Raw genomic sequence first — 24,331 nt, forward strand, 5'->3', positions numbered from 1 at the left:
CTTAGTGCGTGGGGCCGGAACTGGAGGCACTGAACTGGATACACGCACTATAGGGAGAGTGCGTGGAGGAGGAACAGGGCTCTGGAAATGCACTGGTAACCTAGTGCGTAATATAGGCACTGTAGGTACTAGGCTGGGGTGGGGAGGTGGCGCCGGAAATACCGGACCGTGCAGGCGTACTGGCTCTCTTGAGCATTGAGCCTGCCCAACCCTACCTGGTTGAATGCTCCCGGTCGCCCGCCCAGTACGGGGAGGTGGAATAACCCGCACCGGGCTGTGTAGGCGAACCGGGGAAACCATGCGTAAGGCAGGTGCCATGTATGCCGGCCCGAGGAGACGCACTGGAGACCAGACGCGTTGAGCCGGCCTCATGACACCTGGCTCAATGCCCAATCTAGCCCTACCAGTGCGGGGAGGTGGAATAACCCGCACTGGGCTATGCACACGTACAGGAGACACCGTGCGCTCTACTGCGTAACACGGTGTCTGCCCGTACTCCCGCTCTCCACGGTTAGCCTGGGAAGTGGGCGCAGGTCTCCTACCTGCCCTTGGCCCACTACCCTTTAGCCCCCCCCCAAGAAATTTTTGGGAGTTACTCACGGGCTTTTCGGGCTTCCGTGCAAGACGTGTCCCCTCATAATTCCGGTTTCGAGCTTGATTCTCCGGCTTCCATCCACGTCTCCTAGCTGCCTCCTTAAACCACCGCTCCTGGGCTGTGACTGCCTCACTCTTCTCACGAGAGCAGCGATATTCCCCAGTTTGCGCCCAGGGTCCTCTACCAGACAGGATCTCCTCCCAAGTCCAAAAGTCCTTGTTGCTCCGTCGAGCATTCCCATACCGCTTGGTCTCTGTATTTTGGTGGGTGATTCTGTAATAGCTGTCGCTTTCCTCATCCTCAGATGAGGTGAGGAGAGAAGGATCTTCGGACCAAAATGCGGAGTCAGGGAAATATGCCATCTTTATTTATAATGATGAACTGATGGCAACACGAAACAAAACACTTGAACAAACTTACAAAATAACAAAACGACGTCGACGAAACCTGAACATAAACTTATATAACTAAACATAAACTCACGGACAGGAAACGGACGACATCAAAATGAACGAACAGCCAAACAGTCCCGAATGTGAAATACATCGATAACGACACGAAGACATCACCGGAGACAATCACCCACAAACAAACAGTGAGAATGCCCTACCTAAATATGACTCTTGATTAGAGGAAAATGCAAACCACCTGCCTCTAATCAAGAGCCATACCAGGCAAACCGAAACCAACATAGAAACAGATAACATAGACTGCCCACCCAAAACACATGCCCTGACCATAAACACATAAAAACTAACATAAATAGGTCAGGACTGTTACACCTGCTCTAGACAGGATGGATAACGTCTGTCCTAGTGTTCCTCAAGACTAGTCCTGCTCTAGACAGGATGGATAACGTCTGTCCTAGTGTTCCTCTAGACTAGTCCTGCTCTAGACAGGATGGATAACGTCTGTCCTAGTGTTCCTCAAGACTAGTCCTGCTCTAGACAGGATGGATAATGTCTGTCCTAGTGTTCCTCTAGACTAGTCCTGCTCTAGACAGGATGGATAATGTCTGTCCTAGTGTTCCTCTAGACTAGTCCTGCTCTAGACAGGATGGATAATGTCTGTCCTAGTGTTCCTCTAGACTAGTCCTGCTCTAGACAGGATGGATAATGTCTGTCCTAGTGTTCCTCTAGACTAGTCCTGCTCTAGACAGGATGGATAAGGTCTGTACTAGTGTTCCTCTAGACTAGTCCTGCTCTAGACAGGATGGATAAGGTCTGTCCTAGTGTTCCTCTAGACTAGTCCTGCTCTAGACAGGATGGATAACGTCTGTCCTAGTGTTCCTCTAGACTAGTCCTGCTCTAGACAGGATGGATAGCGTCTGTCCTAGTGTTCCTCTAGACTAGTCCTGCTCTAGACAGGATGGATAGCGTCTGTCCTAGTGTTCCTCAAGCTTAGTCCTGCTCTAGACAGGATGGATAGCGTCTGTCCTAGTGTTCCTCAAGACTAGTCCTGCTCTAGACAGGATGGATAGCGTCTGTCCTAGTGTTCCTCAAGCTTAGTCCTGCTCTAGACAGGATGGATAGCGTCTGTCCTAGTGTTCCTCAAGACTAGTCCTGCTCTAGACAGGATGGATAACGTCTGTCCTAGTGTTCCTCAAGACTAGTCCTGCTCTAGACAGGATGGATAACGTCTGTCCTAGTGTTCCTCTAGACTAGTCCTGCTCTAGACAGGATGGATAGCGTCTGTCCTAGTGTTCCTCTAGACTAGTCCTGCTCTAGACAGGATGGATAACGTCTGTCCTAGTGTTCATCAAGACTAGTCCTGCTCTAGACAGGATGGATAACGTCTGTCCTAGTGTTCATCAAGACTAGTCCTGCTCTAGACAGGATGGATAATGTCTGTCCTAGTGTTCCTCAAGCTTAGTCCTAGTTTAGTCCTGCTCTAGACAGGATGGTAGGATAACGTAAATAAGAATTTGTTCTTTAAATTATCGGCCTAGTTAAATAAAATAAATACTCGTGTTGGTGACTCACCTGCTAATGAAGTGGAAAATAAACGTTTCTTATTGGACCAGTTCAGGTAGTCAGTTCAGTATCAATCTGTTGTTTTGTATTATTATTATTTACTTTGTTTTCTCCCCAATTTCGTGGAATCCAATTGGTAGTTGCAGTCTTGTCCCATTGCCGCAACTCCCGTACGGACTCAGGAGAGGAAAAGATGGAGAGCCGTGCGTCCTCCGAAACATGACCCTGCCAACCTCACTGCTTCTTGACATACTGCTCACCGAACCCGGAAGCCAGCAGCAAAAATGTGTCGAAGGAAACACCGTACACCTTGCGACAATGTCAGCGTGCACTGCACCCGGCCCGCCACAGGAGTCGCTAGTGCACGATGGGACAAGGACATCCCTGCCGGAAAAATCCTCCCCTAACCCGGACGATGCTGGGCCCATGGGTCTCCCGGTCGTGGCCGGCTGCAACAGAGCCTGGGCTCGTACCCAGAATCTTTAGTGGCACTGGCCTCAGTCTGTTTAATTCCATTATCAGGCCATAAGAAAACAAGAAAATGGAGCTCTTAGTGACCGGGGATTTTAACGCAGGCAAACTTAAAACCATTTACCACATGTGAAACCTGAGAAGAAAAAAAACTCTTGGCCTCCTTTACTCCACACAAAGAGACTTATACAAAGCTCTCCCTCGCCTTCCATTTGGCAGATCTGACCATCATTCTATCGTCCTGATTCCTGCTTACAAGCAAAAAGCAGAAAGTACCAGTGACTCGCTCAATACGAAAGTGTTCAGAAGAAGCAAATGCTAAGCTACAGGACTGTTTTGCTAGCACAGACTGGAATATGTTCTGGGATCCATCCAATGGCATTGAGGAGTACACCACATCAGTCACCGGCTTTATCAATAAGTTCATTGACGACGTCGTCCCCATAGCGACTGTACGTACATATCCCAACCAGAAGCCATGGATTACAGGCAACATCCACATCGAGCTAAAGGCTAAAGCTGCCGCTCTCAAGGAGTGGGACACTAATCTGTACGTGTATAAGACATCTCGTTATGCCCTCAGACGAACCATCAAACAAACAAAGTGTCAATACAGGAATAAGATTGAATCCTACTACACCGGCTCTAACGCTCGTTGGATGTGGCAGGGCTTGTAAACTATTACGGACTACAAAGAGAATCCCAGACGCGAGCTGCCCAGTGAAGCAAGCCTACCAGACGAGTTAGATGCATTTTATGCTCGCTTCGAGGCAAACAACACTGAAGCGATCATAAGAGCACCAGCTGTTCTAGATCACACTTTCCGTAGCCGATGTGAGCAAGACCTTTAAACAGGTCAACATTCACAAAAGGCATCGGGGCCATACAGATTACCAGGACGTGTACTCAAAGCATTCACGAACCAACTGGCAATTGTTTTCACTGACATGTTCAACCTCTCCCTGACCGAGTCTGTGATACCTACATGTTTCAAGCAGACCACCATAGTCCCTGTGCCCAAGGATGCGAAGGTATCCTTCTTAAATGACTAGCACTCACGTCGATAGCCATTAAGTGCTTTGAAAGGCTGGTCATGGCTCATATCAACATCATCATCCCGGAAACCTTAGACCCACTCCAATTTGCATACTGCCCCAACAGATCCACAGATGACGCAATCTCTATTGCACTCTACACTGCCCTTTCCCATCTGGACAAAAGGAACACCTATGTGAGAATGCTGTTCATTGACTACAGCTCAGCGTTCAACACCATAGTGCCCATGAAGCTCATCACTAAGCTAAGGACTCTGGGACTAAACACCTCCCTCTACAACTGGATCCTGAACTTCCTGAAGGGCCGCCCCCAGGTAGTGAGGGTAGGTAACAACACATCTTCCACGCTGATCCTCAACACAGAGGCCCCTCAGGGGTGCGTGTTCACTCCCCTCCTGTACTCCCTGTTCACCTACGACTGCGTGGCCAAGCACGACTCCAACAGTGGAAGGCCTGATCATCGACAACACTGAGACAGTCTATAGGGAGGAGGTCAGAGACCTGGCAGTGTGGTGCCAGAATAACAACCTCTCCCTCAATGTGAAGCAAGACAAAAGAGATGATCGTGGACTACAGGAAAAGGAGGACCGAGCACACCCCCATTAACATCGATGGGGCTGTAGTGGAGTGGGTCAAAAGATTCAAGTTCCTTGGTGTCCACATCACCAACAAACTGTTATGGTCCAAACACCTTTCCCCCTCAGGAGACTGAAAATATTTTGCATGGGTCCTCAGATCCTCAAAGTTCCACAGCAGCACCATCGAGAGCATTCTGACCGGTTGTAACACCACCTGGTATGGCAACTGTTTGGTATCCGACTGTAAGGCACTACAGAGGGTAGTGCGTACGGCCCAATACATCACTGGGGCCAAGCTTCCGGTCATCCAGGACCTCTATACTAGAGGAAGGCCCAAAAAATTGTCAATGTCACCCAAGTCATAAACTGTTTTCTCTGCTACCGCACAGCAAGCGGTACCGGAGCGCCAAGCCTAGGTCAAAAAGGCTCCTTAACAGCTTCTACCCTCAAGCCATAAGAGTGCTGAACAATTAATCAAATGGCTACCCGGATGATTCACATTGACCCCCCCCCCCCCTGTTTTTATACTGCTGCTACTCGCTGTTTATTATCTATGCATAGTCACCTTACCCCTACCTACATGTACAAATTACCTCGTTATCGGTACCCCTTGTGAATAGCCTCGCTATTGTTAGTTCATTTAGCAAATATTTTCTGAACTCTATTTTCGGGAACTGGATTGTTGTTTAAAAGCTTGTAAGTAAGCATTTTTACGGTGGGTTAATTTAATGAACAAGACCAATGTTGACTCACCTGCCGTCAAAGAGGTTAGCCCCGGGGATGACGTGCGTGCTGTCCCGTCCCACCAGGAAGCGGACGCGGTCGTAGAAGGACTGCAGATTGTTCTGGGTGGACGAGAGCTGTGTCTCCTGGATGATGTCCAGAGGGTCTGGAGAGCCTACGCACAGATCCGTGGTGTGACACGACGCCTGTAGACAGCAGTCAGGGTCCATACAGTCCACCAAACCATCTGGAGGGGAAATATAGTAGATACAGACAGCAGTCAGGGTCCATACAGTCCACCAAACCATCTGGAGGGGAAATATAGTGTTACACAGACAGCAGTCTGGGTCCATACAGTCCACCAAACCATCTGGAGGGGAAATATAGTAGATACAGACAGCAGTCAGGGTCCATACAGTCCACCAAACCATCTGGAGGGGAAATATAGCAGATACAGACAGCAGTCAGGGTCCATACAGTCCACCAAACCATCTGGAGGGGAAATATAGTAGATACAGACAGCAGTCAGGGTCCATACAGTCCACCAAACCATCTGGAGGGGAAATATAGTAGATACAGACAGCAGTCAGGGTCCATACAGTCCACCAAACCATCTGGAGGGGAAATATAGTAGATACAGACAGCAGTCAGGGTCCATACAGTCCACCAAACCATCTGGAGGGGAAATATAGCAGATACAGACAGCAGTCAGGGTCTATACAGTCCACCAAACCATCTGGAGGGGAAATATAGTAGACACAGACAGCAGTCAGGGTCCATACAGTCCACCAAACCATCTGGAGGGGAAATATAGACAGGCACCCTTTTTAAAACAACTTCAGCACCTACATGTACTTAGTGAAATGATTCATCGTCGTGAAACTAGTGCTTGCGTAATCCCAGTGGTCACTGTTATGAGCCTTCTGTTTCCTAAAGACACACCTCTACAACTCAACACCTCCTAACAACTAGGATATCCTCAACACCTGAACACCTCAACACCTCAACACCTCCTAACAACTAGGATATCCTCAACACCTCAACACCTCAACACCTCAACACCTCAACACCTCCTAACAACTAGGATATCCTCAACACCTCCTAACAACTAGGATATCCTCAACACCTCCTAACAACTAGGATATCCTCAACACCTCCTAACAACTAGGATATCCTCAACACCTCCTAACAACTAGGATATCCTCAACACCTCCTAACAACTAGGATATCCTCAACACCTCCTAACAACTAGGATATCCTCAACACCTCCTAACAACTAGGATATCCTCAACACCTCCTAACAACTAGGATATCCTCAACCCTCCTTTGGATCTTTCTGACAACAACTTCCACAGGCTTTCATAGTGAGACGGAGCTGAGAGGCTGGGGTAGAGGCTATCTGAGGGGTAGAGGCTATCTGAGGGGTAGAGGCTATCTGAGGGGTAGAGGCTATCTGGTAGAGGCTATCTGATAGAGGCTATCTGAGTGGTAGAGGCTATCTGATAGAGGCTATCTGAGGGGTAGAGGCTATCTGAGGGGTAGAGGCTATCTGAGGGGTAGAGGCTATCTGAGGGGTAGAGGCTATCTGGTAGAGGCTATCTGAGTGGTAGAGGCTATCTGAGGGGTAGAGGCTATCTGATAGAGGCTATCTGAGTGGTAGAGGCTATCTGATAGAGGCTATCTGAGTGGTAGAGGCTATCTGGGGGGTAGAGGCTATCTGAGGGGTAGAGGCTATCTGATAGAGGCTATCTGAGTGGTAGAGGCTATCTGGGGGGTAGAGGCTATCTGAGGGATAGAGGCTATCTGATAGAGGCTATCTGATAGAGGCTATCTGATAGAGGCTATCTGAGGGGTAGAGGCTATCTGATAGAGGCTATCTGAGTGGTAGAGGCTATCTGAATAGTAGAGGCTATCTGAGGGGTAGAGGCTATCTGATAGAGGCTATCTGAGGGGTAGAGGCTATCTGAGTGGTAGAGGCTATCTGAGTGGTAGAGGCTATCTGTTAGAGGCTATCTGAGTGGTAGAGGCTATCTGAGTGGTAGAGGCTATCTGAGGGGTAGAGGCTATCTGAATAGTAGAGGCTATCTGAGGGGTAGAGGCTATCTGATAGAGGCTATCTGATAGGTAGAGGCTATCTGAGGGGTAGAGGCTATCTGAGGGGTAGAGGCTATCTGAGGGGTAGAGGCTATCTGAGTGGTAGAGACTATCTGAGGGGTAGAGGCTATCTGATAGAGGCTATCTGAGTGGTAGAGGCTATCTGAGTGGTAGAGGCTATCTGATAGAGGCTATCTGAGTGGTAGAGGCTATCTGATAGAGGCTATCTGAGGGGTAGAGGCTATCTGATAGAGGCTATCTGAGTGGTAGAGGCTATCTGAGTGGTAGAGGCTATCTGATAGAGGCTATCTGAGTGGTAGAGGCTATCTGAGTGGTAGAGGCTATCTGAGTGGTAGAGGCTATCTGAGTGGTAGAGGCTATCTGAGTGGTAGAGGCTATCTGAGGAGTAGAGGCTATCTGATAGAGGCTATCTGAGTGGTCGAGGCTATCTGAGTGGTAGAGGCTATCTGATAGAGGCTATCTGAGTGGTAGAGGCTATCTGAGGGGTAGAGGCTATCTGAGGGGTAGAGGCTATCTGAGGGTTAGAGGCTATCTGTTAGAGGCTATCTGAGTGGTAGAGGCTATCTGAGGGGTAGAGGCTATCTGAGGGTTAGAGGCTATCTGTTAGAGGCTATCTGAGTGGTAGAGGCTATCTGAGGGGTAGAGGCTATCTGAGGGGTAGAGGCTATCTGAGGGGTAGAGGCTATCTGAGGGGTAGAGGCTATCTGAGTGGTAGAGGCTATCTGATAGAGGCTATCTGAGTGGTAGAGGCTATCTGAGTGGTAGAGGCTATCTGAGGGTTAGAGGCTATCTGATAGAGGCTATCTGAGTGGTAGAGGCTATCTGAGGGGTAGAGGCTATCTGAGTGGTAGAGACTATCTGAGGGGTAGAGGCTATCTGATAGAGGCTATCTGAGTGGTAGAGGCTATCTGAGTGGTAGAGGCTATCTGATAGAGGCTATCTGAGTGGTAGAGGCTATCTGATAGAGGCTATCTGAGGGGTAGAGGCTATCTGATAGAGGCTATCTGAGTGGTAGAGGCTATCTGAGTGGTAGAGGCTATCTGATAGAGGCTATCTGAGTGGTAGAGGCTATCTGAGTGGTAGAGGCTATCTGAGTGGTAGAGGCTATCTGAGTGGTAGAGGCTATCTGAGGAGTAGAGGCTATCTGATAGAGGCTATCTGAGTGGTCGAGGCTATCTGAGTGGTAGAGGCTATCTGATAGAGGCTATCTGAGTGGTAGAGGCTATCTGAGGGGTAGAGGCTATCTGAGGGGTAGAGGCTATCTGAGGGTTAGAGGCTATCTGTTAGAGGCTATCTGAGTGGTAGAGGCTATCTGAGGGGTAGAGGCTATCTGAGGGTTAGAGGCTATCTGTTAGAGGCTATCTGAGTGGTAGAGGCTATCTGAGGGGTAGAGGCTATCTGAGGGGTAGAGGCTATCTGAGGGGTAGAGGCTATCTGAGGGGTAGAGGCTATCTGAGGGGTAGAGGCTATCTGAGTGGTAGAGGCTATCTGATAGAGGCTATCTGAGTGGTAGAGGCTATCTGAGTGGTAGAGGCTATCTGAGGGTTAGAGGCTATCTGAGGGTTAGAGGCTATCTGATAGAGGCTATCTGAGTGGTAGAGGCTATCTGAGGGGTAGAGGCTATCTGAGGGGTAGAGGCTATCTGATAGAGGCTATCTGAGTGGTAGAGGCTATCTGAGGGGTAGAGGCTATCTGAGGGGTAGAGGCTATCTGAGTGGTAGAGGCTATCTGAGTGGTAGAGGCTATCTGAGTGGTACAGTCTATCTGAGGGGTAGAGGCTATCTGATAGAGGCTATCTGAGAGGTAGAGTCTATCTGAGTGGTAGAGGCTATCTGATAGAGTCTATCTGAGGGGTAGAGGCTATCTGATAGAGGCTATCTGAGGGGTAGAGGCTATCTGAGTGGTAGAGGCTATCTGTTAGAGGCTATCTGAGTGGTAGAGGCTATCTGAGTGGTAGAGGCTATCTGAGAGGTAGAGTCTATCTGAGGGGTAGAGGCTATCTGTTAGAGGCTATCTGAGAGGTAGAGTCTATCTGAGTGGTAGAGGCTATCTGTTAGAGGCTATCTGAGGGGTAGAGGCTATCTGGTAGAGGCTATCTGAGTGGTAGAGGCTATCTGAGTGGTAGAGGCTATCTGAGTGGTAGAGGCTATCTGAGAGGTAGAGTCTATCTGAGGGGTAGAGGCTATCTGAGAGGTAGAAGCTATCTGAGTGGTAGAGGCTATCTGATAGAGGCTATCTGAGGGGTAGAGGCTATCTGAGTGGTAGAGGCTATCTGATAGAGGCTATCTGAGGGGTAGAGGCTACTCTTAAAGAGAGACTACGCGTAAAAAGCAACCTATGTGGCATCGATATGAGTCAGAAAATCGTCTTCTAGTATCAACATTTACTACAAAGGGTAAATAGGATACTACAAAGGGTAAAAAGGATACTACATATATCTACCTCAAGTACCTCGTACCCCTTCACATCAACTTGGTACCGGTACCCTGTGTATATAGCCAAATTATCATCAACTTGGTACTGGTACCCTGTGTATATAGCCAAATTATCATCAACTTGGTACCGGTACCCAGGATATATAGCCAAGTTATCATCAACTTGGTACTGGTACCCTGTGTATATAGCCAAATTATCATCAACTTGGTACCGGTACCCAGGATATATAGCCAAATTATCATCAACTTGGTACCGGTACCCTGTGAATATAGCCAAGTTATCGTTACTCATTGTGTATTTATTCCTCATGTTGTTATTTTTCTATTATTTTCCATTGTCTTTCTCTCTGCATTGTTGGGAAGGGTCTGTAAGTAAGTCACTGTTAGTCCACACCTGTTGTTTATGAAGAATGTGTCAAATACATTTGATTTGATTTAATTTGTGAAATAATTTGGCTAAATCTTCCCACCTTGCGAACACACACACAGACACTCTCATCAAACCACACCCGCAAACACACACCCGCAAACACACACACACACACACACACACACACACACACACACACACACACACACACACACACACACACACACACACACACACACACACACACACACACACACATCAGACCACACCCGCAAACAACTCACATCTGAATTTCAGTCACGGCTGATAGCATTTCTTAATGAACCAAATCTAAAACCAGGAAGTGCAGCCATCCTTTAGCACCTCCAGCCCACAGCTGACTTCCTGCTGTAATTAGGGACTGTAATGATTCACCACTCCAGAACCTGCTGATGTGTGTTAGTGCTGCACTTTTCTTCCTGTCTGTGTGTTAGCGCTGCACTTTACTTCCTGTCTGTGTGTTAGCGCTGCATTTTACTTCCTGTATGTGTGTTAGCGCTGCACTTTACTTCCTGTCTGTGTGTTAGCGCTGCACTTTACTTCCTGTCTGTGTGTTAGCGCTGCACTTTACTTCCTGTCTGTTTGTTAGCGCTGCACTTTACTTCCTGTCTGTGTGTTAGCGCTGCACTTTACTTCATGTCTGTGTGTTAGCAATTCCCTTTACTTCCTGTATGTGTGTTAGCAATTCCCTTTACTTCCTGTCTGTGTGTTAGCAATTCCCTTTACTTCCTGTCTGTGTGTTAGCCCTGCACTTTACTTCCTGTCTGTGTGTTAACGCTGCACTTTACTTCATGTCTGTGTGTTAGCAATTCCCTTTACTTCCTGTATGTGTGTTAGCAATTCCCTTTACTTCCTGTCTGTGTGTTAGCCCTGCACTTTACTTCCTGTCTGTGTGTTAACGCTGCACTTTACTTCATGTCTGTGTGTTAGCAATTCCCTTTACTTCCTGTCTGTGTGTTAGCAATTCCCTTTACTTCTTGTCTGTGTGTTAGCGCTGCACTTTACCTCATGTCTGTGTGTTAGCAATTCCCTTTACTTCCTGTCTGTGTGTTAGCAATTCCCTTTACTTCATGTCTGTGTGTTAGCGCTGCACTTTACTTCATGTCTGTGTGTTAGCAATTCCCTTTACTTCCTGTCTGTGTGTTAGCAATTCCCTTTACTTCATGTCTGTGTGTTAGCAATTCCCTTTACTTCCTGTCTGTGTGTTAGCGCTGCACTTTACTTCCTGTTGGTGTGTTGGCACTGCACTTTACTTCCGGTCTGTGGGTTGGCGATGCACTTTACTTCCTGTCTATGTGTTAGCTCTGCATTTTACTTCCTGTCTGTGTGTTAGCGCTGCATTTTACTTCCTGTATGTGTGTTAGCGATGCACTTTACTTCCTGTCTGTGTGTTAGCACCGCACTTTACTTCCTGTCTGTGTGTTAGCGCTGCACTTTACTTCCTGTCTGTGTGTTAGCGCTGCACTTTACTTCCTGTCTGTGTGTTAGCGTTGCACTTTACTTCCTGTCTGTGTGTTAGCGCTGCACTTTACTTCCTGTCTGTGTGTTAGCGTTGCACTTTACTTCCTGTCTGTGCATTAGCTCTTTAGTTTACCTCATGTGAACTGGGTCATCAACACTTTCTTGCTCTCCGCTTCCAGGAGCTCCTATCCCCCCATACCTATATCCTAGCCAGATACAAATACTAATACCTTCTTGCTCCCTTCCTGTCTGGCTGGCTCAATTCCCTGGTGGCTAGACTGGCATTACAGCTCTCTCTTTTCTGCCATTGAGGGGCCAGGCAGTGGGTACAGCGTTGGGCATGATAGTCACACTGTCTCTCTCTCTCTCTGCCATTGAGGGGCCAGGCAGTGGGTCAGCGTTGGGCATGATAGTCACACGGTCTCTCTCTCTCTGCCATTGACGGGCCAGGCAGTGGGTACAGCGTTGGGCATGATAGTCTCTCTCTCTCTCTCTCTCTCTCTCTCTCTCTCTCTCTCTCTCTCTCTCTCTCTTCTCTCTCTCTCCTCTCTCTCTCTCTCTCTCTCTCTCTCTCTCTCTCTCTCTCTCTCTCTCTCTCTCTCTCTCTCTCTCTCTCTCTCTCTCTCTCTCTCTCTCTCTCTCTCTCTCTCTCTCTCTCTCTCTTCTCTCTCTCTCTCTCTCTCTCTCTCTCTCTCTCTCTCTCTCTCTCTCTCTCTCTCTCTCTCTCTCTCTCTCTCTCTCTCTCTCTCTCTCTCTCTCTCTCTCTCTCTCTCTCTCTCTCTCTCTCTCTCTCTCTCTCTCTCTCTCTGCCATTGAGGGACCAGGCAGTGGGTACATCGTTGGGCATGATAGTCACACTGTCTCTCTCTCTCTGCCATTGAGGGGCCAGGCAGTGGGTACAGCGTTGGGCATGATAGTCTCTCTCTCTCTCTCTCTCTCTCTCTCTCTCTCTGTCTCTCTCTCTGCCATTGAGGGACCAGGCAGTGGGTACAGCGTTGGGCATGATAGTCACTCTCTCTCTCTCTCTCTCTCTCTGCCATTGAGGGGCCAGGCAGTGGGTACAGCGTTGGGCATGATAGTCACACTGTCTCTCTCTCTCTCTCTGCCATTGAGGGACCAGGCAGTGGGTCAGCGTTGGGCATGATAGTCACTCTCTCTCTCTCTCTCTCTGCCATTGAGGGGCCAGGCAGTGGGTACAGCGTTGGGCATGATAGTCACACTGTCTCTCTCTCTCTCTGTCTCTCTCTCTGCCATTGAGGGACCAGGCAGTGGGTACAGCGTTGGGCATGATAGTCACTCTCTCTCTCTCTCTCTCTCTCTCTCTGCCATTGAGGGGCCAGGCAGTGGGTACAGCGTTGGGCATGATAGTCACACTGTCTCTCTCTCTCTCTCTGCCATTGAGGGACCAGGCAGTGGGTCAGCGTTGGGCATGATAGTCACTCTCTCTCTCTCTCTCTCTGCCATTGAGGGGCCAGGCAGTGGGTACAGCGTTGGGCATGATAGTCACACTGTCTCTCTCTCTCTCTGCCATTGAGGGGTTAGGCAGTGGGTAAAGCAACGGCCATGAAATTCACACTGTCTCTCTCTCTCTCTGCCATTTTGGGCCCATGCAGTGTTCTAGGTACGAACTAGGGATTATATCCTAGACAACATAACATATGCCATTTAGCATGCACTTTTATCCAAAGTGACTAACAGTCATAGGTGCATAAATGTTATCATATCGATGGCTCCAGCGGGAATCAAATCCACAAACCGTGGCAATGTAAGCATCATAATCTACCAACTGAGTCACACACAAGACTGTATCGCTCTGCAGTTGTAGAGGATCTGGGTCATACCATGGCTGGCTGAATCATGGCTGTATCTGGGTCATAACATGGCTGGTGGAATCAGGGCTGTGTCTGGGTCATAATATGGCTGGCTGAATCACGGCTGTGTCTGGGTCATAACATGGCTGGCTGAATCAGGGTCATAACATGGCTGGCTGAATCATGGCTGAATCAGGGCTGTGTCAGGGTCATAATATGGCTGGCTGAATCAGGGTCATAACATGGCTGGTGGAATCAGGGCTGTGTCTGGGTCATAACATGGCTGGCTGAATCAGGGTCATAACATGGCTGGTGGAATCAGGGCTGTGTCTGGGTCATAACATGGCTGGTGGAATCAGGGCTGTGTCTGGGTCATAACATGTCTGGCTGAATCATGGCACGTCTCCAGAAGGCCCTGGGTCTCCTGCTGGGTGTGAGGTGTGCCTGGCCATGTCCTGGAATGATTAGAGGGCCCGATGGGGCCTAGCAAGAGGTCTGTACTGGGGGGGGGGGGGGGGGGGGGGGGGTCAGAGTGCTGATGCTCTGGGGCTCAGACATGCCCACTCTGGGCTCTAACACAGCCTCCTGTGTACGTGGTACTACGGATCAACTCACAAGCCAACTACTCATTCTCACCAGGACAAGGTGTTGCTGTTCTTTGTTTTCTAAGAAGCTCAGGTTCTAAGTGGAGCAGGATATGTACAGGCCTGTCTGGACCCTTTCAAGAGGGGCTGGATCGACATTCAGTTATAACTCACAGTAGATAGACTGGTTGTTGTTGCTCTACAGTACTAGTGGAGGCATGAACAGTTTGTTGAGAACTCCAAGACAAAGCAAAGGTTCTCAATTCTCAGAACCCCTAAGCCAGTTGGTACTTCCCGAGTGGCACAACGGTCTAAGGCACTGCATCTCGACGCTAAACGCGTCACCACATACACTGGTTCGATTCCAGGCTGTATCACAACCGGCTGTGATTGGGAGTCCCCTAAGGCGGCACAAAATTGGCCCAGTGTTGTCCGGGTTAGGGAAGGGTTTGGCCGGGGTAGGCCGTCACTGTAAAATAAGAATTTGCTCTTAACTGACTTGCCTAGTTAAATAAATAAAAAAACGAATGGTTAGCTGGACACCAGGGCCTTCCGAGTGGCGCAGTGGTCTAAGGCACTGCATCACAGTACTAGCTGTGCCACTAGAGATTCTGGGTTCGAGCCCAGGCTCTGTCGCAGCCGGCCGCAGCCGGGAGGCCCATGGGGCGGCGCACCATTGGCCCAGCGTCGTCCGGGTTAGGGAGGGTTTGGCCGGCAGGGATATCCTTGTCTCATCGATCACTAGCGACTCCTGTGGCGGGCCGGGCGCAGTGCACGCTGACCAGGTCGCTAGGTGTACGGTGTTTCCTCTGACACAACCTGGCTTCCGGGTTGGATGTGCATCGTGTCAAGAAGCAGTGAAGCTTGGCTGGGCTGTGTTTCGAAGGACGCGTGGCTCTCGACCTTCGCCTCTCCCGAGTCCGTACGGGAGTTGCAGCGATGAGACAAGACTGTAACTACTACTAATTGGATACCACGAAATTGGGGAGATAAAATAAATAAAAAGTAGACACCGGGTGCTAAAAGTAGGAGTTAAGTTGTTATAGTATAGTCATCGGTGTTAGTCTATGGTGTTATAGTATAGTCATCGGTGTTATAGTATAGTCATCGGTGTTATAGTATAGTCATCGGTGTTATAGTATAGTCATCGGTGTTATTGTATAGTCATCGGTGTTATAGTATAGTCATCGGTGTTATAGTATAGTCATCGGTGTTATAGTATAGTCATTGGTGTTATAGTATAGTCATCAGTGTTATAGTATAGTCATCGGTGGTATAGTATAGTCATCAGTGTTATAGTAGAGTCATCGGTGTTATAGTATAGTCATTGGTGTTATAGTAGAGTCATCGGTGTTATAGTATAGTCATTGGTGTTATAGTAGAGTCATTGGTGTTATAATATAGCCATTGGTGTTATAGTATAGCCATTGGTGTTAGTCTATGGTGTTATAGTATAGTGATTGGTGTTATAGTATAGTCATTGGTGTTATAGTATAATCATTGGTGTTATAGTATAGCCATTGGTGTTATAGTATAGTCATTGGTGTTATAGTATAGGCATTGTTGTTAGGCTATGGTGTTATAGTATAGTCATTGGTGTTATAGTATATTCATTGGTGTTATAGTATAGTCATTGGTGTTATAGTATAGTCATTGGTGTTAAGCTATGGTGTTATAGTATAGTCATTGGTGTTATAGTATATTCATTGGTGTTATAGTATAGTCATTGGTGTTATAGTATAGTCTATGGTGTTATAGTATATTCATCGGTGTTATAGTATAGTCATTGGTGTTATAGTATAGGCATTGTTGTTAGGCTATGGTGTTATAGTATAGTCATTGGTGTTATAGTATATTCATTGGTGTTATAGTATAGCCATTGGTGTTATAGTATAGTCATTGGTGTTATAGTGTAGTCATATAGTCATTGGTTTTACGCTATGGTGTTATAGTATATTTATTGTTATTAATCTAAATATAGTTTACAATTTACCTCCATCGTTGTCCTTTCCGTCGCTGCAGGCCGTCTCCATGGACGTGTCACATCCTGTTCCTCTCCAACCAAGCTGACACACACAGTACCAGCCGTTATTACCCAGGGTACACCTGCCGTTCCCGTTACACAGACCAGGGCAGCCCTCTGTTAGAGAGACATACAGGTACACAGTCAGACACAGAGCAGAGAGGTACCACCACACACATGTTGGCACAGAATATCAACTAATTATAGCAAAGTTTAACAACAAATCACACGGATGGAAAGATGGTAAGACAACTAAGAAGAGAATGAAAAACATAGGAGACAATAGACGGAGACAATATGAGACAAAAGGAGACAATAGGAGACAATAGAATGAGACAATATGAAACAATAGGAGACAATAGAAGAAGACAATAGAATACAATAGAAGGAGAAAAAATATATATATACTGTGCATTCAGAAAGTATCAGATTCCTTGACTTTTTCCACATTTTGCTCCGTTACAGCCTTATTCTAAAATTGATTAAATATTACTTTTCTTCCTATTCAATCTACACACAATTAATTGAATTTACCACAGGTGAACTCCAATCAAATTGTAGAAACATCTCAAGGATGATCAATGGAAACAGGATGCACCTGAGCTCAATTTAGAGACTCAGAGCAAAGGGTCTGAATACTGATGTAAATAAGGTATTTCGTTTTTTTTGTGTGTTTTTTTTAAAACCTGTTTTTGCCTTGTCATTATGGGTTATTGTGTGTAAATTGATGAGGGGAAAAAATATTTAACACATTTTAGAATAAGGCTGTAACGTAACAAAATGTGGAAAAAGGGAAGGGGTCTGAATACTTTCCGAATGCACTGTAGAAGAAGACAATAGAATAAGACAATAGAAGAAGACAATAGAATAAGACAATAGAATAAGACAATAGAATAAGACAATAGAATAAGACAATAGAATAAGACAATAGAAGAAGACAATAGAAGAAGACAATAGAAGAAGACAATAGAAGAAGACAATATAATAAGACAATAGAATAAGACAATAGAATAAGACAATAGAAGAAGACAATAGAAGAAGACAGTAGAAGAAGACAATAGAAGAAGACACTAGAATAAGATAATAGAAGACAATAGAATAAGACACTAGAAGAAGAAAATAGAAGTTTGAAGAGTAGTTTTGTTTCTTTGTTCTATTGTCTGTTTGTTTTTTTCATTTAACAGGGACCATATTTGTTTATTCAAATAACAGGGACGATGTACAACAGACATTTCTCCATAGCTGATTCTCATCTGCAGTCCCTCAAATGAGTGTGTTGTGGCTGCTGTTACGTATTCCCCAGCTATAGTATTTTTTTTACAGTGATCCTAAGGATCCTTAAAGATTGTAAAGTGGTACGATACCGTAGCAGCTATAACAATTGATTTGATACACCTGCACGGAAGATTCTCATATCCCCCAGCAGCAGCACAATCAGGAAACAAGGGATTATCCTCTTATAACTCATTACTACAGCATATTGGACTCTTTTATTACGGGTGTGTCCCAACTGGCACTATATTCCCTAAATAGTGCACTACTTTTTAACCAATGGTATGGGCTCTGGTCAAAAGTAGTGCCTTATATAGGGCATAGGGTACTATTTGGGACGCTCTACCCTATATATCATTGCTACAAATACTGGCTTACCAGAGCTATATTCTGCATCACAAAACGGTTTATGTGTACGATAATATCCAATGCCGTCCAATGTAATATCATTATGATTATATTACGATTCTCAATAAATAAATAAATAAATATTCACAGCGAAGCTATTGGTATTCTCTCTTTTTATTGTTATTTTTTTACATTTTTAATGGTCTAAAATAATGTCACCAATTAGCCTATAGGTGGTGCTCTTATAAGCAGTCTCACTTAAACCCTCATATATCTGTCGCCCCGTTTGACCGAGATACCTTGTATGTACCGTAGCTCTTCTCTCATCCTGAAAAAATAGGCCTCAAGTATTGCCTGAACGTGGTAAGGATATTAAAAAACAAGGAACCTATTATCAATTCATTATTTACGTACGTATGTAACACTGAAGCTCAAAATCATCCGTAATCATCTCCTCCTCCTGAACCGTACGTCAGATATCACCTTCTCCTCCTGAACCGTACGTCAGATATCACCTTCTCCTCCTGAACCGTACGTCAGATATCACCTCCTCCTGAATCGTACGTCAGATATCACCTTCTCCTCCTGAACCGTACGTCAGATATCACCTTCTCCTCCTGAACCGTATGTCAGATATCACCTTCTCCTCCTGAACCATACGTCAGATATCACCTTCTCCTCCTGAACCGTACGTCAGATATCACCTTCTCCTCCTGAACCCTATGTCAGATATCACCTTCTCCTCGTAAACCGTACGTCAGATATCACCTTCTCTTTCTGAACCGTACGTCAGATATCACCTCCTCCTGAATCGTACGTCAGATATCACCTTCTCCTCCTGAACCGTACGTCAGATATCACCTTCTCCTCCTGAACCGTATGTCAGATATCACCTTCTCCTCCTGAACCATACGTCAGATATCACCTTCTCCTCCTGAACCGTACGTCAGATATCACCTTCTCCTCCTGAACCCTATGTCAGATATCACCTTCTCCTCGTAAACCGTACGTCAGATATCACCTTCTCTTTCTGAACCGTACGTCAGATATCACCTCCTCCTGAATCGTACGTCAGATATCACCTTCTCCTCCTGAACCGTACGTCAGATATCACCTTCTCCTCCTGAACCGTACGTCAGATATCACCTTCTCCTTCTGAACCGTACGTCAGATATCACCTCCTCCTTCTGAACCGTACGTCAGATATCACCTTCTCCTTCTGAACCGTACGTCAGATATCACCTCCTCCTGAACCATACGTCATATATCACCTCCTCCTTCTGAACCGTACGTCAGATATCACCTTCTCCTTCTGAACCGTATGTCAGATATCACCTCCTCCTCCTGAAACGTACGTCAGATATCACCTCCTCCTCCTGAACCGTACGTCAGATATCACCTTCTCCTCCTGAACCGTACGTCAGATATCACCTCCTCCTGAATCGTACGTCAGATATCACCTTCTCCTCCTGAACCGTACGTCAGATATCACTTTCTCCTCCTGAACCGTATGTCAGATATCACCTTCTCCTCCTGAACCATACGTCAGATATCACCTTCTCCTCCTGAACCGTACGTCAGATATCACCTTCTCCTCCTGAACCCTATGTCAGATATCACCTTCTCCTCGTAAACCGTACGTCAGATATCACCTTCTCTTTCTGAACCGTACGTCAGATATCACCTCCTCCTGAATCGTACGTCAGATATCACCTTCTCCTCCTGAACCGTACGTCAGATATCACCTCCTCCTGAACCGTACATCAGATATCACCTTCTCCTCCTGAACCGTACGTCAGATATCACCTTCTCCTCCTGAACCGTACGTCAGATATCACCTTCTCCTTCTGAACCGTACGTCAGATATCACCTCCTCCTTCTGAACCGTACGTCAGATATCACCTTCTCCTTCTGAACCGTACGTCAGATATCACCTCCTCCTGAACCATACGTCATATATCACCTCCTCCTTCTGAACCGTACGTCAGATATCACCTTCTCCTTCTGAACCGTACGTCAGATATCACCTCCTCCTGAACCGTACGTCAGATATCACCTTCTCCTCCTGAACCGTACGTCAGATATCACCTTCTCCTTCTGAACCGTACGTCAGATATCACCTCCTCTTGAACCGTACGTCAGATATCACCTTCTCCTTCTGAACCGTATGTCAGATATCACCTCCTCCTCCTGAAACGTACGTCAGATATCACCTTCTCCTCCTGAACCGTACGTCAGATATCACCTTCTCCTCCTGAACCGTACGTCAGATATCACCTTCTCCTCCTGAACCGTACGTCAGATATCACCTTCTCCTGAACCGTACGTCAGATATCTCCTTCTCCTTCTGAACCGTACGTCAGATATCACCTTCTCCTCCTGAACCGTACGTCAGATATCACCTTCTCCTTCTGAATCGTACGTCAGATATCACCTCCTCCTCCTGAACCGTACGTCAGATATCACCTTCTCCTTCTGAACCGTACATCAGATATCACCTTCTCCTCCTGAACCGTAAGTCAGATATCACCTTCTCCTCCTGAACCGTACGTCAGATATCACCTTCTCCTCCTGAACCGTACGTCAGATATCACCTTCTCCTTCTGAACCGTACGTCCGATATCACCTTCTCCTCCTGAACCGTAGTGACTGATGTGGTGTACTCCTCAATGCCATTGGATGAATCCCGGAACATATTCCAGTCTGTGCTAGCAAAACAGTCCCGTAGTGTAGCATCTGACTACTTCCGTATTGAGCTAGTCACTAGTGCTTCCTGCTTTAGTTTTTGTTTGTAAGCAGGAATCAGGAGGATAGAATTATGGTCAGATTTGCCAAATGGAGGGCGAGGGAGAGCTTTGTATGTGTCTCTGTGTGTGGAGCAAAGGTGGTCTAGGATTTTTTTCCCCCCCTGGTTGCACATGTGACATAAAAATTTGGAAAAACTGATTTAAGTTTGCCTGCATTAATGTCCCCGGCCACTAGGAGTGCCATCTCTGGGTGAGTATTTTCTTCTTTGCTTATGACCTTATACAGCCGGTTGAGTGTGGTCTTAGTGCCAGCTTCATTTTGTGGTGGTAAATAGATGGCTATGAATAATACATATGAGAACTCTCTTGGTAGATGGTGCGGTCTAAAGCTTATCATGAGGTACTCTACCTCAGGCGAGCAATACCTCGAGAATTCTTTAATATTAGACACCAGCCTTTTTCTGAGCTAAACTATGTAGAATATTGGCCTGTTGGAAACTACAACTTTCTACTACATCACACAGTTCAGGCTGGATCTGATTTATCTCTAGAGAAACTACAACTCCCACCTACATCAGACAGTTCAGACTGGATCTGATTTATCTCTAGAGAAACTACAACTCCCTACTACACCACACAGTTTCGGCTGGATCTGATTTATCTCTAGAGAAACTACAACTCCCTACTACATCACACAGTTCAGGCTGGTTCTGATTTATCTCTAGAGAAACTACAACTCCCTACTACATCACACAGTTCCGGCTGGATCTGATTTATCTCTAGAGAAACTACAACTCCCTACTACATCACACAGTTCAGTCTGGGTCTGATTTAATTCTAGAGAAACTGGAATGGAAAATGGAATTCAAATAATTGAACTGACGTTGATAAATTAGTTAAAAAAATAAAATAAAAAAAATGTTGGTAAATCCCTGTGCACGGAGTAGACAAAACATTAAGAACACCTGCTCTTTCCATGACATAGACTGACCAGGTGAAAGCTATGATCCCTTATTGATGTCTCTTGTTAAATCCACTTCAATCAGTGCAGATGAAGGGGAGGATGACAGGTTAAAGACGGATTTTTAAACCTTGAGCCATAGATTGTGTATGTGTCTCATTCAGAGGGTGAATATGGACAAGACAAAATATTGAAGTGCCTTTGAACGGGGTATGGTAGTAGGTGCTAGGTGCACCGGTTTGTGTCAAGAACTGCAACGCTGCTGGGTTTTTCACACTCAACAGTTTCCTGAGTGTATCCAGAATGGTCCTCCACCCAAAGGACATCCAGCCCACTTGACACAACAGTACGAAGTATTGGAGTCAACATGGACCAGCATCTTTTCAACACCTTGTAGAGTCCACGACCTGATGAATTGAGGCTCTTCTGAGGACAAAGGGGGGCGCAACTCAATATTAGGAAGGTGTTCCTAATGTTTTGTTCACTCAGTGTATAGTGCACTGTTTTTTACCAGAGTGCACCATATTGAGAATAGGTTGCCATGCATGATATCTCTTATTTAAATGTCGAGCTTAGAGAATATTTGGCTTCTTAAAGAGCCATCGTGACAAACAGCTCTGGTTGGATCAACACACAGGAGGTAGATGATTAGCTGCTTATTACAAGGATGAATAAATAAAGATGTTCTCTCTGCTGGCGTCGGTTCAAACTTAAATTGGCAGGCCTTTCAGAAGGGCCCCGGGGGCCCACGTTCCCACAGCCCTGCCCAGACGCTCTGAAAACACAGTTACCCTCTCTCTCTCGCTCTCTCCATCCCATCCCTCCCTCCATCCCTCTATCTCCCTCTGTCCTTGGTAATGGAACACCTGCAACAAGAGAGTCTGGTACTGGAGTTCTGGACCACCTGCAACAATAGAGGCTGGTACAGGAGTTCTGGACGACCTGCAACAAGAGAGTCTGGTACTGGAGTTCTGGGCCACCTGTAATGAGAGAGGCTGGTACTGGAGTTCTGGGCCACCTGCAACGAGAGAGGCTGGTACTGGAGTTCTGGACCACCTGCAACAAGAGAGGCTGGTACAGGAGTTCTGGACCACCTGCAACGAGAGAGGATGGTACTGGAGTTCTGGACCACCTGCAACAAGAGAGGCTGGTACTGGAGTTCTGGACCACCTGTAATGAGAGAGGCTGGTACTGGAGTTCTGGGCCACCTGCAACAAGAGAGGATGGTACTGGAGTTCTGGGCCACCTGCAACGAGAGAGGCTGGTACAGGAGTTCTGGGCCACCTGTAATGAGAGAGGCTGGTACTGGAGTTCTGGGCCACCTGCAACAAGAGAGGCTGGTACAGGAGTTCTGGACCACCTGCAACAAGAGAGGATGGTACTAGAGTTCTAGGTACTCTTGCTCACGGCATCACGTTCCCTCTAAAGCACTCATCTCTCTCTGTTTATCTCTCCCCTTTCTCATATCCTGTCTCCCCTCCCTCTCTCTCTCTATCTCCCCCCCGCTCCCTATCTCTCTCCTTATATCTCACTCTCACCCTCCCTCCCCCCATCCCTCGCCCTCACGTTTGGAGTGATAGTCGGAAGGAGAGAGAGAGCCAGAGAGAGTGACAGAGAGAAAGAGAGATAGCGAGAGAGAGAGAGTGACAGAGAGAAAGAGAGAGAGATGTAGATATGGCATTCAGCCTCCACCCCCTGCCCTTGCTGCACCAGCCTCCACCCCCTGCCCGTGCTGCACCAGCCTCCACCCCCTGCCTGTGCTGCACCAGCCTCCACCCCCTGCCCTTGCTGCACCAGCCTCCACCCCCTGCCCGTGCCGCACCAGCCTCCACCCCCTGCCTGTGCTGCACCAGCCTCCACCCCCTGCCCGTGCTGCACCAGCCTCCACCCCCTGCCCTTGCTGCACCAGCCTCCACCCCCTGCCCGTGCTGCACCAGCCTCCACCCCCTGCCCGTGCTGCACCAGCCTCCACCCCCTGCCCGTGCTGCACCAGCCTCCACCCCCTGCCCTTGCTGCACCAGCCTCCACCCCCTTCCTGTGCTGCACCAGCCTCCACCCCCTGCCTGTGCTGCACCAGCCTCCACCCCCTGCCCGTGCTGCACCAGCCTCCACCCCCTGCTGCACCAGCCTCCACCCCCAGCCCGTGCTGCACCAGCCTCCACCCCCTGCCCTTGCTGCACCAGCCTCCACCCCCTGCCCGTGCTGCACCAGCCTCCACCCCTTGCTGCACCAGCCAGAGCATCGAGCCGTTTAATTAGCAATGCTGTAGAGTGGCTGTGGCCCCAGCACCTATCCAGGCCGTATCACATCCGGACTATCACATCGGGAGTCTCATAGGACGGTGCACAATTGGCCCGGCGTCGTCAGGTTTGGCCGGGGAAGGCCGTCATTGTAAATAAGAATTTGTTCTTAACTGACTTTCTTAGTTAAATAAAGGTTATATATAAAAAAGTATAGAAAAATAAAATAACATATCAGATCCTCTTCACAACAGCATATTATCCATAATGATAGATTACAGAGAACCCCATATCCCCTTCATCTTCCTCACCTAGCCTCCTCCCCATCTCCTCCATCCTTCAGGTTACAGAGAACCCCATATCCTCTTCCTCACCTAGCCTCCTCCCCATCTCCTCCCTCCTTCAGGTTACAGAGAACCCCATATCCCCTTCATCTTCCTCACCTAGCCTCCTCCCCATCTCCTCCCTCCTTCAGGTTACAGAGAACCCCATATCCCCTTCATCTTCCTCACCTAGCCTCCTCCCCATCT

At 47.3% G+C, this 24,331-nt stretch overlaps 1 protein-coding gene across 6 annotated transcripts in view; it reads right to left on the minus strand.

Annotated features, from left to right (window-relative positions):
• Window positions 1-5,207: 5,207 nt before the first annotated feature.
• LOC129821062 (teneurin-4-like) overlaps window positions 5,208-24,331 on the minus strand; it is a 511,923-nt gene continuing 492,799 nt past the window's right edge. For 5 of the 6 annotated variants that reach the window (XM_055878317.1, XM_055878316.1, XM_055878314.1 and 2 more), the window contains 2 exons: window positions 16,204-16,350; window positions 5,208-5,642 (listed from right to left, as the gene is read on the minus strand). In XM_055878317.1, coding sequence (XP_055734292.1) covers window positions 5,422-5,642; window positions 16,204-16,350 — 368 coding nt within the window. In that variant the 3' untranslated portion in view covers window positions 5,208-5,421. Of the gene's footprint in view, window positions 5,643-5,664; window positions 6,193-16,203; window positions 16,351-24,331 lie in introns of those variants that run through there. The other variant, XM_055878315.1, reaches the window with a different exon arrangement.

This window comes from Salvelinus fontinalis, chromosome 23 (assembly GCF_029448725.1).
Source record: "Salvelinus fontinalis isolate EN_2023a chromosome 23, ASM2944872v1, whole genome shotgun sequence".
Lineage (NCBI taxonomy): Eukaryota > Metazoa > Chordata > Actinopteri > Salmoniformes > Salmonidae > Salvelinus > Salvelinus fontinalis.